Source organism: Culex quinquefasciatus, chromosome 2, assembly GCF_015732765.1.
Source record: "Culex quinquefasciatus strain JHB chromosome 2, VPISU_Cqui_1.0_pri_paternal, whole genome shotgun sequence".
Lineage (NCBI taxonomy): Eukaryota > Metazoa > Arthropoda > Insecta > Diptera > Culicidae > Culex > Culex quinquefasciatus.
In genome coordinates, this window is record NC_051862.1 from 200,012,719 (window position 1) to 200,030,323 (window position 17,605).

General features: G+C 35.0%; 1 protein-coding gene and 4 non-coding genes across 6 annotated transcripts in view; 3 read left to right on the forward strand and 2 right to left on the reverse strand.

Annotated features, from left to right (window-relative positions):
• Positions 1-17,605, reverse strand: part of LOC6049441 (neuronal acetylcholine receptor subunit alpha-7) — a 232,286-nt gene that overhangs the window by 115,008 nt on the left and 99,673 nt on the right. For both annotated transcript variants that reach the window (XM_038258185.1, XM_038258184.1), the window contains one exon: positions 486-530. In XM_038258185.1, the coding sequence (XP_038114113.1) occupies positions 486-530 (45 nt within the window). The remainder of the gene's footprint in view (positions 1-485; positions 531-17,605) is intronic.
• Positions 976-1,048, forward strand: Trnav-aac. The gene has a single exon. It is a non-coding gene; the product is annotated as a tRNA-Val (tRNA).
• Trnan-guu lies at positions 1,341-1,414 on the forward strand. The gene has a single exon. It is a non-coding gene; the product is annotated as a tRNA-Asn (tRNA).
• Trnad-guc lies at positions 15,194-15,265 on the reverse strand. The gene has a single exon. It is a non-coding gene; the product is annotated as a tRNA-Asp (tRNA).
• Positions 16,418-16,489, forward strand: Trnad-guc. The gene has a single exon. It is a non-coding gene; the product is annotated as a tRNA-Asp (tRNA).

Below are 17,605 nucleotides of genomic sequence, written 5' to 3' on the forward strand. Positions count from 1 at the left end.
CTACCGAAAAACCAACAACTCTACGAGAAATTCCGGATGATGTAATACGACGTAACGGGGGGTGGGGAGCAGGTCGTCCCCCTGGTCGAACTTGTTTCAAAAGTGATTCTTTTTTATCGTCGTTTGGGACTTGTGCTGCGCGCTAGTTTGTCTTCGGCGTTGACTAGGTCCGGGGTCCGATGTCCGAACCCTTCTTCTGCTGTGGCGCTCGATGTCATCTCTGATAGTGGTGTGGTCGGTCATCCTTTTTGCTCTATTTTTAGCGCTTTCGACAGGCTAGGTCAGAGCTATGCCACTAGGCCACTCTCGAAAGGCGACGCCAGACACACCCTCATCGCTCGACACACAAGAAGTGCTCGGGAGGTCAGGATGTCAAGCAAGTCGAGTCCTTTCCAGAGCAGCAGCAGTAGAGCTACCCAAGCATCTGTACACGGGAATTTGTGACTTTGTGTGTGACGTCGCTACCCAGAACCCCTCATACTCACTAGCTTCAACCATATGTTTGTGACGAGCAGTTGATTTTTTTCGTCCTGAAATGGGAAAAAAAGAGCAGAAAAAACGATGGTCGATTAGAAGAAGGATGCGAATCGATCAGTCTAGCGTGGAGAGAGTGGATGAAGAACTGACGAGAAGCGATTTCACGTCAGAGGTGACGAGAACAAGAAACGACGACACTTCACCGCAAAGTACCGAAACGACTCAAGCAAGAAACTCTTCAGGTAGAGGGGCAGCAAGCAGTGATGAACGACTCTCTCTCGCGAGCGCTCACGCGCTCTCTCAAAACACACTCGCTCTAAAGCAGCTAACCGCTTATCTGCCTGGGTTTGAACTTGTTCGTACGTGTTTTGTTTTGTTTTCGTATCTCTCTTTCGCGAGTTTCTATTTTAGGGTACCGATCGTAAAGCACTACTCGTCAAGTGTAGGGTAGAGAATGAAATGATTCGTTTGCTAGTGGGACCACCACCAAACATCGCTGTTTCCGTGGTGTAGTGGTTATCACATCCGCCTAACACGCGGAAGGCCCCCGGTTCGATCCCGGGCGGAAACAGATCAACTTTTTGCTTGGGTGGGCGGTGTTTGTTAATTGATTGCGTTTTTTGATGATGATAATCGTTAAATTATGACATTTTTATGATAGTGACGTTTTCCTTGTAAATAATGGATAGACAGCGTCGCCGTATCCTTTCAACAAACTGTTATTGATTTAATTTCCTACTGAAATTTCACTCTAAAATCGATACGCTTATCAAAATAACAGCTAGAAGGTAAAGTAAGCTACTTCACAATCGGTAAGGTAGGTCTTATTGGGCTGTTTGGATATTTCCTGCTCATCTTCACCGGCCTTCGTGGCGCAATCGGTTAGCGCGTTCGGCTGTTAACCGAAAGGTTGGTGGTTCGAGTCCACCCGGGGGCGGGATCTTTTTTAGTATTTTTTTATTGCCAATATTACAGTCAGTAATTTATATTATATGCGTTTGAAATGGCAAAGTTATGAGAATTTCTTATATTTTGACAGGTAAAGGATTCGATCCTAATGCCATCCAACAACTTATTTTATTAAACTTTTGATAGAAACTTACTTGCTCACTTCCTACTAAATTAAATATCACTCGATACCAGCTGAAAACGCATTTTGTGCCTCTTTTTACTAATTTATGTGACATCCCCGCTATGTGGTGTCTTGGGAAGAATAAGGTCCTAAAGCCATATGTCTGTTTTTATGTACAACGGTAAAAAACACGATAATAAACCATTCATGATCACTTTTTAACATTTTAATGCAAAAAAAAATTGGAAAAAATTTTTCAAGAAGGACAGTGAAGTTCATTTTTGAAAATTGAATTAAAAATCAATTTTAAATCCTTTGGGATCGAACAAAGTGCCAGAAAAACAAGCTTTATTATCGTTGTAAACAATAATATCACAAATCTAAGCTTCCTTTTAGGACCCAATTGTTGTACTTGTACATACAAGAGCTATCTTTTGAAGTAGTAAATCGTACCCAAACTTTTGAGTAAAGTGGTCTTTACACGAAAGTAAATGAAATCAGAAGTTGTTGACATGCAAGGACCTTCCAGTATGTCAACCAATATTTTACTTTGTCATGGAAGTTGAAGACGCCAAACTTTTATTTTTTAATAAACACAAGCCATGTTTGCAAAAGTGCAATTTTGTCGATATGATTTTATTTAAATACAGTTGTGCGATGTTATTGTTTTTGACACCAATTGTTGGACTTCTGAATTTAACAGACCGAAACAGAGATACATAAATCGATTTCGATCATCGATTCATAAGTCCATATTTAATATTAAGTTGCATTTCATCCAGCGCTTAAATAACCAATCAATCTATGTTTACTTGTGTAAGAAAATGTTAGTTTTCTTCAAAAAATTAAAATAACAAATTACAATTTGTTGTAGATCGGTACATCAAGCAAATGATCACAAGAAAAGCTTCCAAATAAAGGATTTTGAAGATTATTTTGTTCAAATATTGATTATCACGGAGTTTTTTTAATCATTGAATGATTTCTAAATTGTACCGAGCTTGCGAGATTATTGTATGCTAATATGCCAGGTGGCCAGATAAATCTAAAAATGCCAGATATTGCAATTGGCTGACTGAATAAGGATTATCCTTTCTCTAATTCTAACTTGTACAGATTTTAACGAGTTTTTTTTTAGTTTTCCGTCAATTCTATCGAAAGGTTTTGACCAAACAAAACACCCACACCAATTTATTAGAATAGGTTATGTTTTCTTTATCAGCTCTTGTCAACAATTTTAATACTTTAAACCTGTAATTCTGACTGTATGAGAGATTGGAAAATTCAAATGATTCAAATGATCTAGTCTTTCTCCTTTTGAGAATATTCCTGATGAAACTAAATTCTTGATAGTGCAATTATTTTCAACTCAATTTTTATAATGCATTTTATAACCAGTTGAATTTTAAACTGTAAATATCTCCACATGAGCTCATAGGAACGACAGAATTACAATATACAGAACCGCAAATGTTTATAATAATATGAATAAATAAAAAAAATAGAGAAAGACACTAATAAACCATTATTTAGTAACGACACCCACAAACAGTTGCATCCTTAAAATTTGAATCGACCATGAACCTCGTCAGGAACCTATTCCAGAAATGTTTGTTCCTCAGCCATGCAAATTTAAAATGTTTTCCCGACAGTCGTCGCATCACATTTGCTATCCTTGGTCCTCCTACCCCCTCCGTAAAATCCAAAACTTTTTTAATTTAAACTGTGTTCATATCCCCAATTCATCCAACCGTTATTAATTCTTCCTTCTTCATCCAATTATGCTCGACAAAACGCTGAAGCTCGCTCACTCCGCCCTTTAATGAAAATCATCACCCAAAACTTCATTCCAAATTCATACCATTAGCCGTGGATGGCAGTGTTGCCATCCAACCTCCCCCTCCTCTCAAAAGCACCATAAAATGTGTCACCGCTCGAAATCCGCCAGAGTCCTTAAATGTTTATGTAAAATCAGTTTTGATGGCCTTATTTTGGACGGTACAACGATGAGGGAACAACAAAAACGTGATGCTACAGCATCTGCAACATTATGGACCAACCTCCAAAGGATCCCCGGGCATATGTGACCGCGGCCAGGTCCAAATTTTTAACGACAACCGACTGACTGACTGCAACCGCTCAATATTGCCGGTAATGGCCACAACCAGGCGAAACACGGTGGCGCACGTGAAGACAATAAAATTATCATTTTATTTACTTTTATCGTTTTTTTAACCCTGGCTGCGGAACCCCTTTTTCGTGAGGCATATCAAATGGTTTTTTTTTGACGTCCTACCTGCAGTATTTGGATTAGTGTCCGAGAAAAGGTGCGTAATTGTTGAACCTTCTTTGTCTTACAACTTCTGAGGTACAAATGAAAATGTAGAAATATTTACTAATGCCGCAAAATTTCCACCATGCTTGTGGTACGACTAAAGTTGACTTAAAATTCTGGGTGATCCAATCAAGATCAACATTTTTGAAGTTGATGTCAGTAAACGCTTCAATTCCGTCAAGGTATGGTAGATTTGGTCTCCCTTAACAACACTCTTCAATCGATAGAATTTATTTTAAGTGAATTCCCTGCCAATAAATAAAGTTGAACATTTCGCGTAAAAATAGTATGGAATCATCTTAAGCAACCATGCGCACCCCATGAGTTTTGCTGTCCCCAGGTATAAACGAAGTGCACCTGGTTGGTTAAGATGATTCCATACCATTTATACGCGAAACTTTCAATTTTATTTATTGGTAGGGAATTCACTAAAATTCAGTTCTGTCGATTATAGCGTGTTTAAGGAGTACAAATCCACCAAACCTTGACGAAATTGAAGCGCTTATTGTCAACTTCAAAAATGTCGAGTTATTTTACTAAAAAATCATTGATTTTTATTCAAGAATTTGTGTTTTTCCCGTGTTTAGTTTGTCATTTTCAGCAACTTGTGATCCTCAAAAATATATACTTTCCTTGTTAAATATTCCTCCTTATTCTTGTGAAATATTTTAAATGCATTTAACTTGTCGAATATGTGTATATTATTTTCACTTTATTTGATTTTTTTTTGTAAAATACTAAAATTTCCATAAAATACCGTTTTTTTTCGAAAATACTCAAATTTGCATCATTTGCAATATTGGTATCTATCGAAGCGAAATTTTGTTTGATTTTTCACTCAATAAGAGTTTTTTTAAGGTGCATATCAACCAGAGCTTTTGCACCCACATTTATGTTACAGACATTTTAGTATCTTCAAAAGTACGGGTACTATCGAAATATATTTTTATTCATCCTCAAAAGTACTGTCAACAAAGTAACCCGGGCAGACGGTAATAACAAAATTAATAATATTTCAATAACAAATCCTGTTAAAATAACAAAAAGTGTTATTATTTTATCCTGAAGTTCAACTTCAAGAAGAAAAAATAATAACAGTTTCTGATAAAATAACAAAATTTGGTATTGAAATGATATTATATGAAACACGTTAATAAGAGGAAATGTTAAACATTTCAAAAACTCTCCTAATAACAAAATTTGTTATTCGTTCGGTATACTGACTTATAAATAAAATTACCATAAATCGCACAAATGGAAAAGTTTCTAAGTGTCCATAACAAAATCTGTTATTATTTTTTCTTTTGTTAACTTTGTTTTGATCTTTGGGATAATTTTGTCTAATTTCGTCGGGGTCATTATTTTGGCCATGAAATGGGGTCCTTAAGCTAAAATTATTCTAAAAAGTTGAAATTTTGAAAGTTGATTTTTTAAATTATTTGATATACCCCCTAAGGGACTTAGCTAAAATTGGCTAGAACTATGGGATAATTTTTACCAATTTCGTCGGGATCATTATTTTGGCCATGAAATGGGGTCCTTAAGCTAAAATTATTCTGAAAAAATTGAAATTTTGAAAGTTGATTTTTTTTAATTATTTGATATACCCCCTAAAGGACTTTGCTAAAATTGGCTAGAACTATGGGATAATTTTGACCAATTTCGTCAGGGTCATTATGTTGGCCATGAAATGGGGTCCTTAAGCTAAAATTATTCTGAAAAGTTGAAATTTTGAAAGTTGATTTTTTAAATTATTTGATATACTCCCTAAAGGGTTTTACTAAAATTGGCTAGAACTATGAAATAATTTTGACCAATTTTATCGGGGTCATTTATTTCACCATGAAATGGGGTTTCAAGCTAAAATTAATCCGATAAAATTAACTTTTGAGAGTTCATTTTTTTTTAAAATGTTGTTATATTTCCTAACGGAATTGATTTATTTATTGAGAATTTTTGATGTGTGAATAACAAAAACTGTTATTATTTTCACAGAGCCAGGAAGTCGGAGCTGACGTTGAAGTTCGAGCTGGAGTGAGACCTCGGAGACTGCATCGGATTCAGCAAATTTTCAGCAACTTTTACTTGGAGTCGGAATCTGTGAAGTCGGGTATTTTTAGAGAACTGAAGTCGTCGTTGACGTCATATCCTGCATCCAGAGTCGGAGTCATATGGATTCAAAGTCGCTTGGAGGTACCCGACTCTGCAGCCCTGACTAGTACAGAGCAGTTATGGCAACAGCAGGTTTATTTGCAAATTACAAATAAACCAAAACCATAACTTTTTTTGTTATGGAGACATACCAGTTCAATAACATTTTTTGTTATTATGCTGCTCCACCTCTCCGCACAAAATAACAAATCTTGTTATTCCTTCATGATTCCTTCTGAGTTATTGGTTTGTTATTGCAATAACAACATAATAACAGTTTAAGTTATTCTTCGAACAAATCTTTGTTATTGATTTTTGTTATTTTAACAACTAATCCGATCATCCCAATAACATATTTCGATCTTCTCACAATATCAAAAACTGACCTTCCCAAGTTATTTCCGTCTGCTCGGGTAATTTACAACAAAGTTTTACTATCTTTACAATCACATTGTTGCAGGATTGGGTCCGTAAGTTTGACAATTTTGGAAAAATAACACAGAAAAAAAATCATGGTAATATTACATCTGGAAAGGGGTACATCTTTTATGTCAGAAAAAAGATGTAATTTTACCTCTGAAAATGTGTAGTTTTACCACTTTTCTGGTGTAATGTCACTTTTTCAGTCTAAATTGAGGTAAAATTACATCATAAAAGAGGTAATATTCAACCTTCCAAAATTACAGCTTCCAAATTTACATTATTTTTTTCTGCGAAGACAACAACTTCCTTCGTTGCTGTGCACCCTGACTAAAATTTTTACAAAATACCGTGTTTTTTTTTTAAATATTAAATTATTCTTAATTTGCAATATTAGTATCTAATGATTTTTTTTACTTTTTCAAAGATTTTTTGTAAAAAACTAAAATTTTCGCAAATTACCGTATTTTTTTGAAAATAATAAAATTTTCAAAATTTGCTATATGGGTTTGATACAAAATTAAAATTCCTAAAAAAACGGTATTTTTTGTGGAAATTTCAGCATCTCCAAAAACACCATTAATACAATAAGCAAATAAAATATCGCTTCGTTTGATGCCTATTTAGCAAATTAAAAAATATAGTACTTTCGAAAAAATACAATATTTTTTTAAAATTTTAGAATTTTCATAAAAATTTTAATGAAGGAAAAAAATCATACAAAATTTTACTTCGTTTGATACCCATAAAACATATGTTCAAAATTTGAGTATTTTCGTAAAAATACGTTATTTTGTGCACAACTATGAGAACATTGAAACTTACTAGATATTCAAAAAAAATATTGTTTGTGAATACATTAAAAATTAAACATAAAGGGTTGAACACTTTAGGGGGGGGGAGTTATGGCGATTATCCACGATCCATACAAAAAAGTTAGAACCATCGTAATCTTTATCGAGCCTCGATGAATTTATCGTTAACAATCTTGATATACAGTCCAGACTCGATAATCCGAAGGCCTAAGAAAAATCTCACTTCGGAAAATCGAATGACGAAAAACATTTTTTTATTTTTCAGTGTCTAATTTTTGATTGTCGAGAAAAAGTCCTTTACTACGTTAAAATGATTTAAACTTTTTTAAACCACGAAATATTGAAAAATGCAGTTTACATATTTATTAACACGCAATCAACTATTCAAAATTGAATAAATTGGGATCGAAGAACTTGTTTTTGATGTTTTTGAAAACAAGAAAAAGACAAAAACGAAAAAAAAATGTTCGTGATTCGATTATCCGAAGTCCCATACAAACCTTCGGATAATCGAGTTTGGACTGTACTATACTTTGTATACACTGAAATAAAAAAAAAGTACAGAATTAATATATTCTAAAAATTTTACTTCCTATTTTATTCAGTCATTCAAAATCTCAAATCCTATATATGAAAAGGATGCAAAATTCTTAGAATGTAGTGATTTCCATTTTTTTTTTATTTCAGCGTAGGAGTTGTTGTTGAAATTTGAGTCCGAGTAGTTGAATCTCCAGAGATCGAGGTCGGAGTCGCATCAAAAGCTCCCCTACTCCGCAATTTGCCTTAATTTGTGATTTATTTTTAAATAATAAAAACGGATAGATCGTTGAACGGCACCTCCTCGCCCCACTCATGCCCTGATGGGCTTATGCTACCATACTGAAGCATAAGATGGAAAAATATGTTGTCGAAGAATATGAGTAAAAGCCACACACACACACTAAGTAGCACCGGGTTGAAATGAGCGCCAAAATGCAAACTTTTCCTCTGGAAGCGTTTTCTTTTCATTTGCCTCGCCGCTTTCCGGATGAAGACACTCGTCTTTGGAAGCTTGGTTGGTTGGGAGGGGGAATGCTTGCCAGCTTGGGTATAAATTTTAATCAAACTTTTTAGCTTCCGTAATGGGGAATAACGGTTCTGCCATCTCTGCCACATATTGGATGGAAAATGTTGCCATGTGAAGAAAATGACGAGAAATTTCCTCTTTAAAATGCTTGAAATTTAACGCTGCTCAAACATCAAGGATTAAGCCCCGGGTCACGCCGAAGCATGATTCCTGCCAATATGGCAATAATTTCCACATAACTCCCGTGCAAACAAAACGGAAATTGGATTAACACAACAATGAACGGGAAGAAGATAAATTTTATTCCGCTCACAGCACTGTGTGTACCTCAATTCGACCCAATAAAACTACACTTCCTCCCCCTTCGTCCGAATCGGCCACATATGCTGCCGGCGGGTAGGAATTTTTCCAAGCACCCAGCACTAACTCTCAATTCGGCAGGCCACCACCCATATATCCCCTTTTAATCCACCCCGGGGCGAGGTTCGTCGTTATTGAACGAAGTCTTAAGCGCACCCGACGACGACGAGGACCACCTCGAAAAAAGCTCCTCCAAACGGTGCTAATAAAATCGCCCTTTTCCACCATGAAAGCTTTCGTTTTGCGCTGTTTTTGTAAGGTTTTTTTTCTGTTGGTTTTATAACGAGGATCAAGAAAGACTTACAACTTCTGAGCATTTTGTTCGAAATGCTTTTGAGGGATTTAAATATTAAGGGGAAAAGTATTGCAAGTTTCTTAAAATTATGGAAATAGTCCTCTTATTACAATTATGATTCAGGTTTGAATGAAATTGCATAATTTTTAAGCAAGACTGCGAATTAACAAAAGCCAACCAAAATCTACCAAAGTGACTACACATTATGTTACAATTCGAATATTTCCATTTGTATGCCTCAACTAAAACGTTAACAATTTAATTTTTGCGGAAGAAAATTGAAAAAGCAAGTAAACAATCGACTAAGAATTTCTGAATATTTTGTTTTAAATACATAAGTGCGATATCAATTTTAGAATAATTTCAATGTTTTAATGTTAAAAATATTCATTTATAAGGCCAATGCAAATATTTTTCGAAGAGAACACATTTTTTAAATATTGGTGGCCTAATCAGGTTTCAAAGAGAAAAAAATGTTATCTAATCAAAGCAAAAATGGATAATAAGAATAAAGTAGAGAGAGAAAAGATCTTGCAAATGAAAATACAAAAAAAAACTAATTTAAACTAATTTAAATCTAAAGCCAATAGTAAAAAAAAACATAACTCGACATAAAAATAATAAATATTTATTTATCTTGACCATTTGGAATTTTTTTAATGACCAAAAGTTGTTCTAAAAAACAAAAACTATTCAACCTTTGTACTCAATTTTCCAAATGCATTTTGGATGACTTGGATAAAAAAAACAAAATCAATTTAAGTTTAAAAAATGAGTTTCCTTCGAATGACAAAAGTAAATTAAAAATTCACGTAATTATTATGTCCTTTTTTCAAATTTCATCGTGACATATGACTGAATTTGTTTTCATTTTCATTTGTGTATATTCCACAGTTCCACATGCATATTTATAAAAATAAGAAATTTTTGATGCATCACATACAGTATAAAAATCATGATAATAATACATCTGGCAATGGGTACATCTTTCTTAATTGATAAAATGTGAAATTTTACGTCTAAAAATAACTAAATTCACCACATTTGAGTGTTTTGCCACTGTTTCAGTTCTGATTGAGGTAATATTAAATCATAAAAGAGGTGAAAGGGAGTGTCCTTTTAATACGTTATGCAAAAAAATTTGACACCTTCGGAACAAAATTTCGGTTTTTTTTTAAATTGGTATAGAACAAAACACGGCCATTGAACAATTATTTTAGTCAAGGAACCCCCAGACAAATTTTAAGCCCGATCGGAGGACTTTTTTTCGGTTTAGGCTCTTTTCAAATGGAATTGCTGTATAGGCATATTTCTAAGAAAGCAGACATTTTTTTTGTCCCAAATGATGTTTTAACACATTTTGCTGCGACTTAAAAACTAATAGTAATAACTTACATCACAAAAATGTAGAAAAACAGCAAATAAGCGAAAGATACAGAGGCCGTTGCAAATATTTTTTGATATTTATGTCCCTAGTCGAGGGGTGGGGCAAAAAAAATACAAGGTATTAACATTTCAATGAAAAAACTGATTTAAAATGCATTTTATACCTGCCCAGTCGTTTTGCAATTATTTGTTTTTATAATATCTAAGCATTGCCGTTTTTTTTGCCGAAAAAGTTTTTTTGTGTTTTTGTTCAACAGAGTTCAACAAAAAAAAACTAAATATTTTTGATCGATCCCAGGTATGCAAAATTATAAAAGCAGGAAAATGCACTTAAATTTATTTTTAGTCAATTAGACTTCTATTTTCAATAAAAATTTTCAGTTTTTAGAAAAAAAGTTTTTGCCGTCTGATTAATCGGACCGATTTTGAAGGGGGCTGGGCGACATACACTTTAAAAAATATTTGGGTAATTCTCTACCAACTCACACGAAATCGGGAAAAGTTGCCCCGACCCCTCTTCGATTTGCGTGAAACTTTGTCCTAAGGGGTAACTTTTGTCCCTGATCACGAATCCGAGGTCCGTTTTTTGATATCTCGTGACGGAGGGGCGGTACGACCCCTTCCATTTTTGAACATGCGAAAAAAGAGGTGTTTTTCAATAATTTGCAGCCTGAAACGGTGATGAGATAGAAATTTGGCATCAAAGGGACTTTTATGTAAAATTAGACGCCCGATTTGATGACGTACTCAGAATTCCGAAAAACGTATTTTCATCGAAAAAACAATAAAAGTTTTAAAAATTCTCCCATTTTCCGTTACTCGACTGTAAAAATTTTGGAACATGTCATTTTATGGGAAATTTAATGTACTTTTCGAATCTACATTGTCCCAGAAGGGTCATTTTTCATTTAGAACAAAATTTTTCATTTTAAAATTTCGTGTTTTTTCTAACTTTGCAGGGTTATTTTTTAGAGTGTAACAATGTTCTGCAAAGTTGTAGAGCAGACAATTACAAAAATTTTGATATATAGACATAAGGGGTTTGCTTATAAACATCACAAGTTATCGCGATTTTACGAAAAAAAGATTTGAAAAAGTTACTTTTTGCGTTTCTCTTTGTTTCGTCGTCCGTGTCTGTCGCGGGTGACCATGAACGGCCATGATCGATGACGACCAACTTTTTAAAACTTTTTTCGTAAAATCGTGATAACTTGTGATGTTTATAAGCAAACCCTTATGTATATATATATCAAAATTTTGTAATTGTCTGCTCTACAACTTTGTAGAACATTGTTACACTCTAAAAATAACCCTGCAAAGTTAGAAAAACACGAAATTTTAAAATGAAAAATTTTGTTCTAAATGAAAAATGACCCTTCTGGGACAATGTAGATTCGAAAAGTACATTAAATTTCCCATAAAATGACATGTTCCAAAATTTTACAGTCGAGTAACGGAAAATGGGAGAATTTTTAAAACTTTTTTAGTGTTTTTTTCGATGAAAAATACGTTTTTTCGGAATTCTGATTACGCCATCAAATCGGGCGTCTAATTTTACATAAAAGTCCCTTTGACACCAAATTTCTATCTCATCACCGTTTCAGGCTGCAAATTATTGAAAAACACCTCTTTTTTCGCATGTGCAAAAATGGAAGGGGTCGTACCGCCCCTCCGTCACGAGATATCAAAAAACGGACCTCGGATTCGTGATCAGGGACAAAAGTTACCCCTTAGGACAAAGTTTCACGCAAATCGAAGAGGGGTCGGGGCAACTGCTGTGTGAGTTGGCGGAGAATTACCCATTTGCAATGGTCTAATAGAAAATAAGATCATGCGTTTTGAAATACTAAAAACTAATTTATAAAAAAAAAACATAAAACAAGATGTGTAAAGTTTACCGAAGAACTAAAGTTGCTCAAAATTACTCCCTGAACATGCAGAAAATGAAAAAGTGTGAATTTATGTTACCAATTATTAACTATGTCAAATACCATGAAAACAAGAATGGTAAGAATGGAAAAATCATATCCCTAACAAATTTGGCATAAAACACAAGTAATATTTTATAGCGTTGTTTTTTCTACAATTAATTAGTTCATTATGCTTCATTATTATAAAATTTCTATTAAACGGTGTGCTGCAAATGTAATGATATAAGCTTCTCGAATTTGAGCCTTGTTGTTAGTAAAAAATATTAGATTATTTCGAATTAAAATAGAAAAAAAGTTTTTAACCGATTCAAACAACTCCAGTACTGACAGTCAATCATTCTAATACAACGTCTGCTCGAAATCACCCCCAAAAGTACACCAGCATCCATTCGGTGCCTATTCTAACGGAAGACCTCCGCGCACAAATACTTCGTACAACATGCATGAGTCTCTTAACGGATGGCTTAGCACAACTTGTCCATTTCCGGGGAGAGGGTTCAACCAAATACCCAAACCGAGCAACACTGAAAAAGAACCGCCGCAGTCTCCAAAGTATCTCTGGTTGTTGTCATAAATATTGTTGTGTGCTCACCGAAATCCCCTCTTCCGGGGGCCGCGACCACAAAAAGTGCACCACAAAACTTCCCACCCTACAGAGCTGCACCGCACTCGCGAAATGGACGGGACAGGCGATTCTATCTGAGTTCAAGGGGGGAAAACGGATTTTTATGGCGGTCTAAACGGAAATTTGCTGTTTGCTGCAGAAATTGCCAAATTTTATGGGATTCTGGTTGGGCGCTGTGTGTCGTAAAACTCCAGAGCGTTCCAAGGAAAAAAAGTTGTTTGTGGAAGAAATCAAATTATTTTCAGATTAAGTGGGAAAACTTTAACCAACAGAAGAATGAAAAAAAAGTTGGTTGGGAAGTGAATTTTCTTCCGGGTTTGCGGTACGTGATGCATCAACGTCAGCAAGTTTAAAATGTTGCAGATGTTGCATTTTGGAATACCTGAGAACCACATGAGATGGGACCCCAGTCGATAACCTCGTGACAAAGAAAGTGATCATTCAATGAATTAAATTGCAGGGAAAAGCAACTTCTGTTTTCTTATCCAAATTTGTACAAACTTGTACAACTTAGGATATGGAAACAGAATATATTCTTGAACAAGCGTATGCATAAATGTTAATTATGTTTTAATAGAAGTACTAAAAGTAGGACGAAAAATACAGTTTACACATCAAATTACATTGAAAAAAGTATTTTTTCTATAAATCAAAAAAGATAAATTAAGTTTTACATAAAATTATAAATGAAAGGAGTGATTACGGCATTTAGTCGTTGTCGTGCTATCTTGTCCCACGTGCATTTTTAAGGCCAGATTAAGTTAAGAACGTCATTTTGTGCCTTCACCTTCTGACCCTCCCAGATTCTCAAAATTCGGTTTCAGTCTTGAGATATTCAATAAAAACCGAAAAAAAATCCGTGCGTTGTTGTCACTCTTCATATAAAAAGAAGTTTCAATCTTGTCGTGCTATTTTGACACACCCGTAAAATTGCTGAAAGTGCTACAACTAGCCAAAGAAGTTTTTGGTCAGAACGCGTTTGACACACGTGCATGCCCAACCACGTAAACATTTGTAATTATAATTCGGAACTCCAGCAACCAAATTCAACCAAAGTTCTGAAAAATGCACAGATTGGTCAACCAAATACAACGTGTTTGTTATTGTTTACATTGTGTGCTCTAATTTATGTTTATTCAAGGTCAAACATTAAAACGCGTTTTTCTCGGAACGTCAAAAAACGGTGTGCGATAAGATAGCACGACAACGTCGACGAATGCGAGTAACTTTATCAATACATTTCTTAAGTAAGCACAGATAAACCAAAACAAATTAAAACTGTTTAACCCTGGGTGCTGAATAGTGGTTCGAAAAACGGCCTCAATTTAGAACTGTCAAAGTGGAACCAATTTACTGTTCGCCAAAGGTAGAGAGTATTGTTATCGATCATTAAAAATTGTTGCAACAATGAAAAATGTGCGGCTTTTAAGGAACTGCAGTTAAAGTCTTCTCTGTTAGATGGATCAGCTTCGCAAGAATTAGCGATGTTTTTTCGCTAAACCAGGTAGAGCTGCAGGATTCCAAAATCAGCCAGGAAATTTATCTGCGACATCGCAGAATGCCTTTCTCGCCGAAGTTCTTCGTTACTCGTAAAAAAGAAAAATCTCTTCTAACCGAACCAAAACTTGAACACACACACAATATGTCAGCAAAAAATGTCAAAAACTAGACAAAATAAAACACATACCTTTGATTCTAAAACAGCTCAATTACCTACCAGTAAGAAAAAAGTCATGCTTGTGCTTTAACAGCCTCCTACACAGCCAAAAATCCGATGGTAAAATCGCATGCAAAAGCATGCACATCACCTTCGTCAAAATAAACACTTAATATTACACACTGCATGTACAATTTTTGTAAACACAAAAAAAAAGTTGCAACCGACGGGATTCAAACCCAGCACCAACAGTACGGACTGGCGCCTTAGCCCACTCGGCCATCAGACCGATGAAGAATGGAAAGGATAAACGCATATATGAGCTTGACATTTCGGTCAAGTAGGTTTCCCGTTCTGATAGGCTACATATTTCAGGGTGTAAAATCACATAAAACTGCATAAAATAATGCAATATTTATTTTACACCCAGGCCTTTTACACGCAACTGGAATACTATTTTTTTGTACTTTGTAGATGTAAACAAAGTGGGATCATTCGAAAATCACGTTACGCATTCTCTCTATTCATCACCCAGGTTTAACCAATCAAACAAACAAAAACAGATGACGACTTCACTGATCTCCCTGCAAAAAAAAGTTTGTCCTCCCCGACGGGGAATTGAACCCCGGTCTCCCGCGTGACAGGCGGGGATACTGACCACTATACTATCGAGGATTTGATGTTTGAAGAAATTTGATTAAACATTGATGATATGAACCACAACAAACACCTATTTGTAGACCTATCAAAGTCTAATTTAAATTTTTCAATCAGGAACACGTTATGTTATATAACCTTCAAAACTAGTATGTAAATCACACCAAGATTCTTTACGATGTGAAACATTCCGACTGAGATCCATTCCACCACTCTTGAAGACATCCACGTGGCACCCGAAACACGAATCGGAACCGAAATCCAAACCTGAACATCATTTCTAATCAGCGCATCTTATCGACGGGTCACGTCCGAGTTCCACCTTTCGGTTATCGTTTTGGGGTCATCTCGCGGGTCGCCGCGTCCTTTTTGCCCGACCCAAATCCGCCGCGCAAACCCACAATTTATGAGAAAAGTAATAACGCTAAATCATGGCCAAAGCGATATTTGCTCCGGGACCGGGCTGAGATTTTGTTCCACTTTTTTATATCCGGAAAAAAAAACTTTTCCCCACCAGGTGCATTTTCCGGACGACGTCGGGAAACGGATAGAACTGCTGGTTGCGCAGCATCTGCAGTGGTCTCAGAAGCGCTGCAGAACGAATTGGAGGAGCCGGCAACATGACTTGAAAAATGCATTAACGAAGTGCGCGCACGTGAGGAAAACCAACACCCGGATGTTGGCGCCATGGTGAAGAAAAATGGAAAACTGGAGTGTAAATTGGTTGTAGCGTGCAGTGAAAAATACTGCAGATGGCGTTGTACGGGGGAAGATAAACCGTTTAGATGTATCTAAAATGAAAATCAGAATATTCATTACTCAGACCAAATTGAAGTGTTTTTTGGCCATCCTAGGGTAAAGTTTAAAGTGGAGTGCTGAGCCGTATTGTTAACCTTACAATTTTGGTGTTTTTTTAAACGACTTATAAGTTAGTTTTCTCATGCCAATGTCAGCCTGACATATGCCATAAATTTTTTGCAATGAAATGTTTCCAAAATATCCACCAAATTTTTTTTTGTTCATCAAAATTGGTAATAAAACTAGTCGAAGCTGAGTTCTAAAAAGTTCTAAATAATTATCATTGATTTATTTTCTATTTGAATTTATCGAATAAATAAATCTCAGCAAATAGATAACGGTAGTCTGCAGCAATAAACCGATTTTTATCAATCCTCGATAGTATAGTGGTCAGTATCCCCGCCTGTCACGCGGGAGACCGGGGTTCAATTCCCCGTCGGGGAGGCAACAGTTTTTTTTTTTTTGCTTTGTGATAGCTCGGATTGCAACAGAAAAAGTAACACTCTGGGACTGATTGGGAATGATAGCTTAAAATGTTTACGAATAATATATAATTTCCCAGTATCTGGATTTTTGCAATATGATTGATAACGACTCAAACAAAAATTTAATGTTGTTTTTTTTCTTTTTAAGGTCAACTGTATATATTCATTGAAAAAATATTTACAGTTATCAGGAAAACACGAATGTTCACAATTGGCGGACAATAACTTTACAAAGAGTATTTTCCACAAAATATAATTTAATGTTGAGGTTAACGTGAAACACAAAATGACTTATTGATAACAAAACAGGACATTATCTTGAAACAGCGAAATAATTCAGGGAATAAAAAAAAGGTTATGAGGATTGTTTTCCTCGAGGGAGGAGATTAACTTATTTTGAAAAAGCTAAATCCGCTTAGAAATAATAAATAAAAATAATATTTAAAAAACATCAGAATTTATTTCAGGGGTGTAACTGCTAAGTATACTTTAAGGAAAAATTTTTGGGTCCATTTTTTTAGGCTTCTCTCAATTATAATTATTGGAATTTAAAATTCACATTTTCTGAATAAGAAGATAAGAGAAGAATTGGTTAATTCGAACTTGAACACCGAACATTATCTAAAAATTTTCCCGGGATTTTTTACCCGGGAATTTTCGCCCGTCACCCTCTAGTAACACATCTTCATTGGGCCGAAGCAAATATTTTTCAAAGTTTTTCTAGCTCAATTTGGCCAAAGGAGGGGAAGGTAAAAAATAAAAAAATATTAATTTTTTTATTGCAATCCAGAATTTCAACAATTTAATTAAAACATTGTTGAAAAATCCATTGTACACCGGTATAGTTGATTTGCTATCAATTATTATCAAAAAGTAAGAATTGACGATAAATAATTAAGCGAAAAAAAACTTTTTCTATACTGTACATTAACAATTAACTAAAATTCTAATTCTTATTGAAGGCCAAAAACAGAGTGCATAATTGGCAAAGGGAGCGCGTGGTCGTAAAAAAATATTCGGAGTGAAAAGTGATTTTTGTGTGTGTGTGCCTTTTGTTTCGCATTTTTGTCGTGAA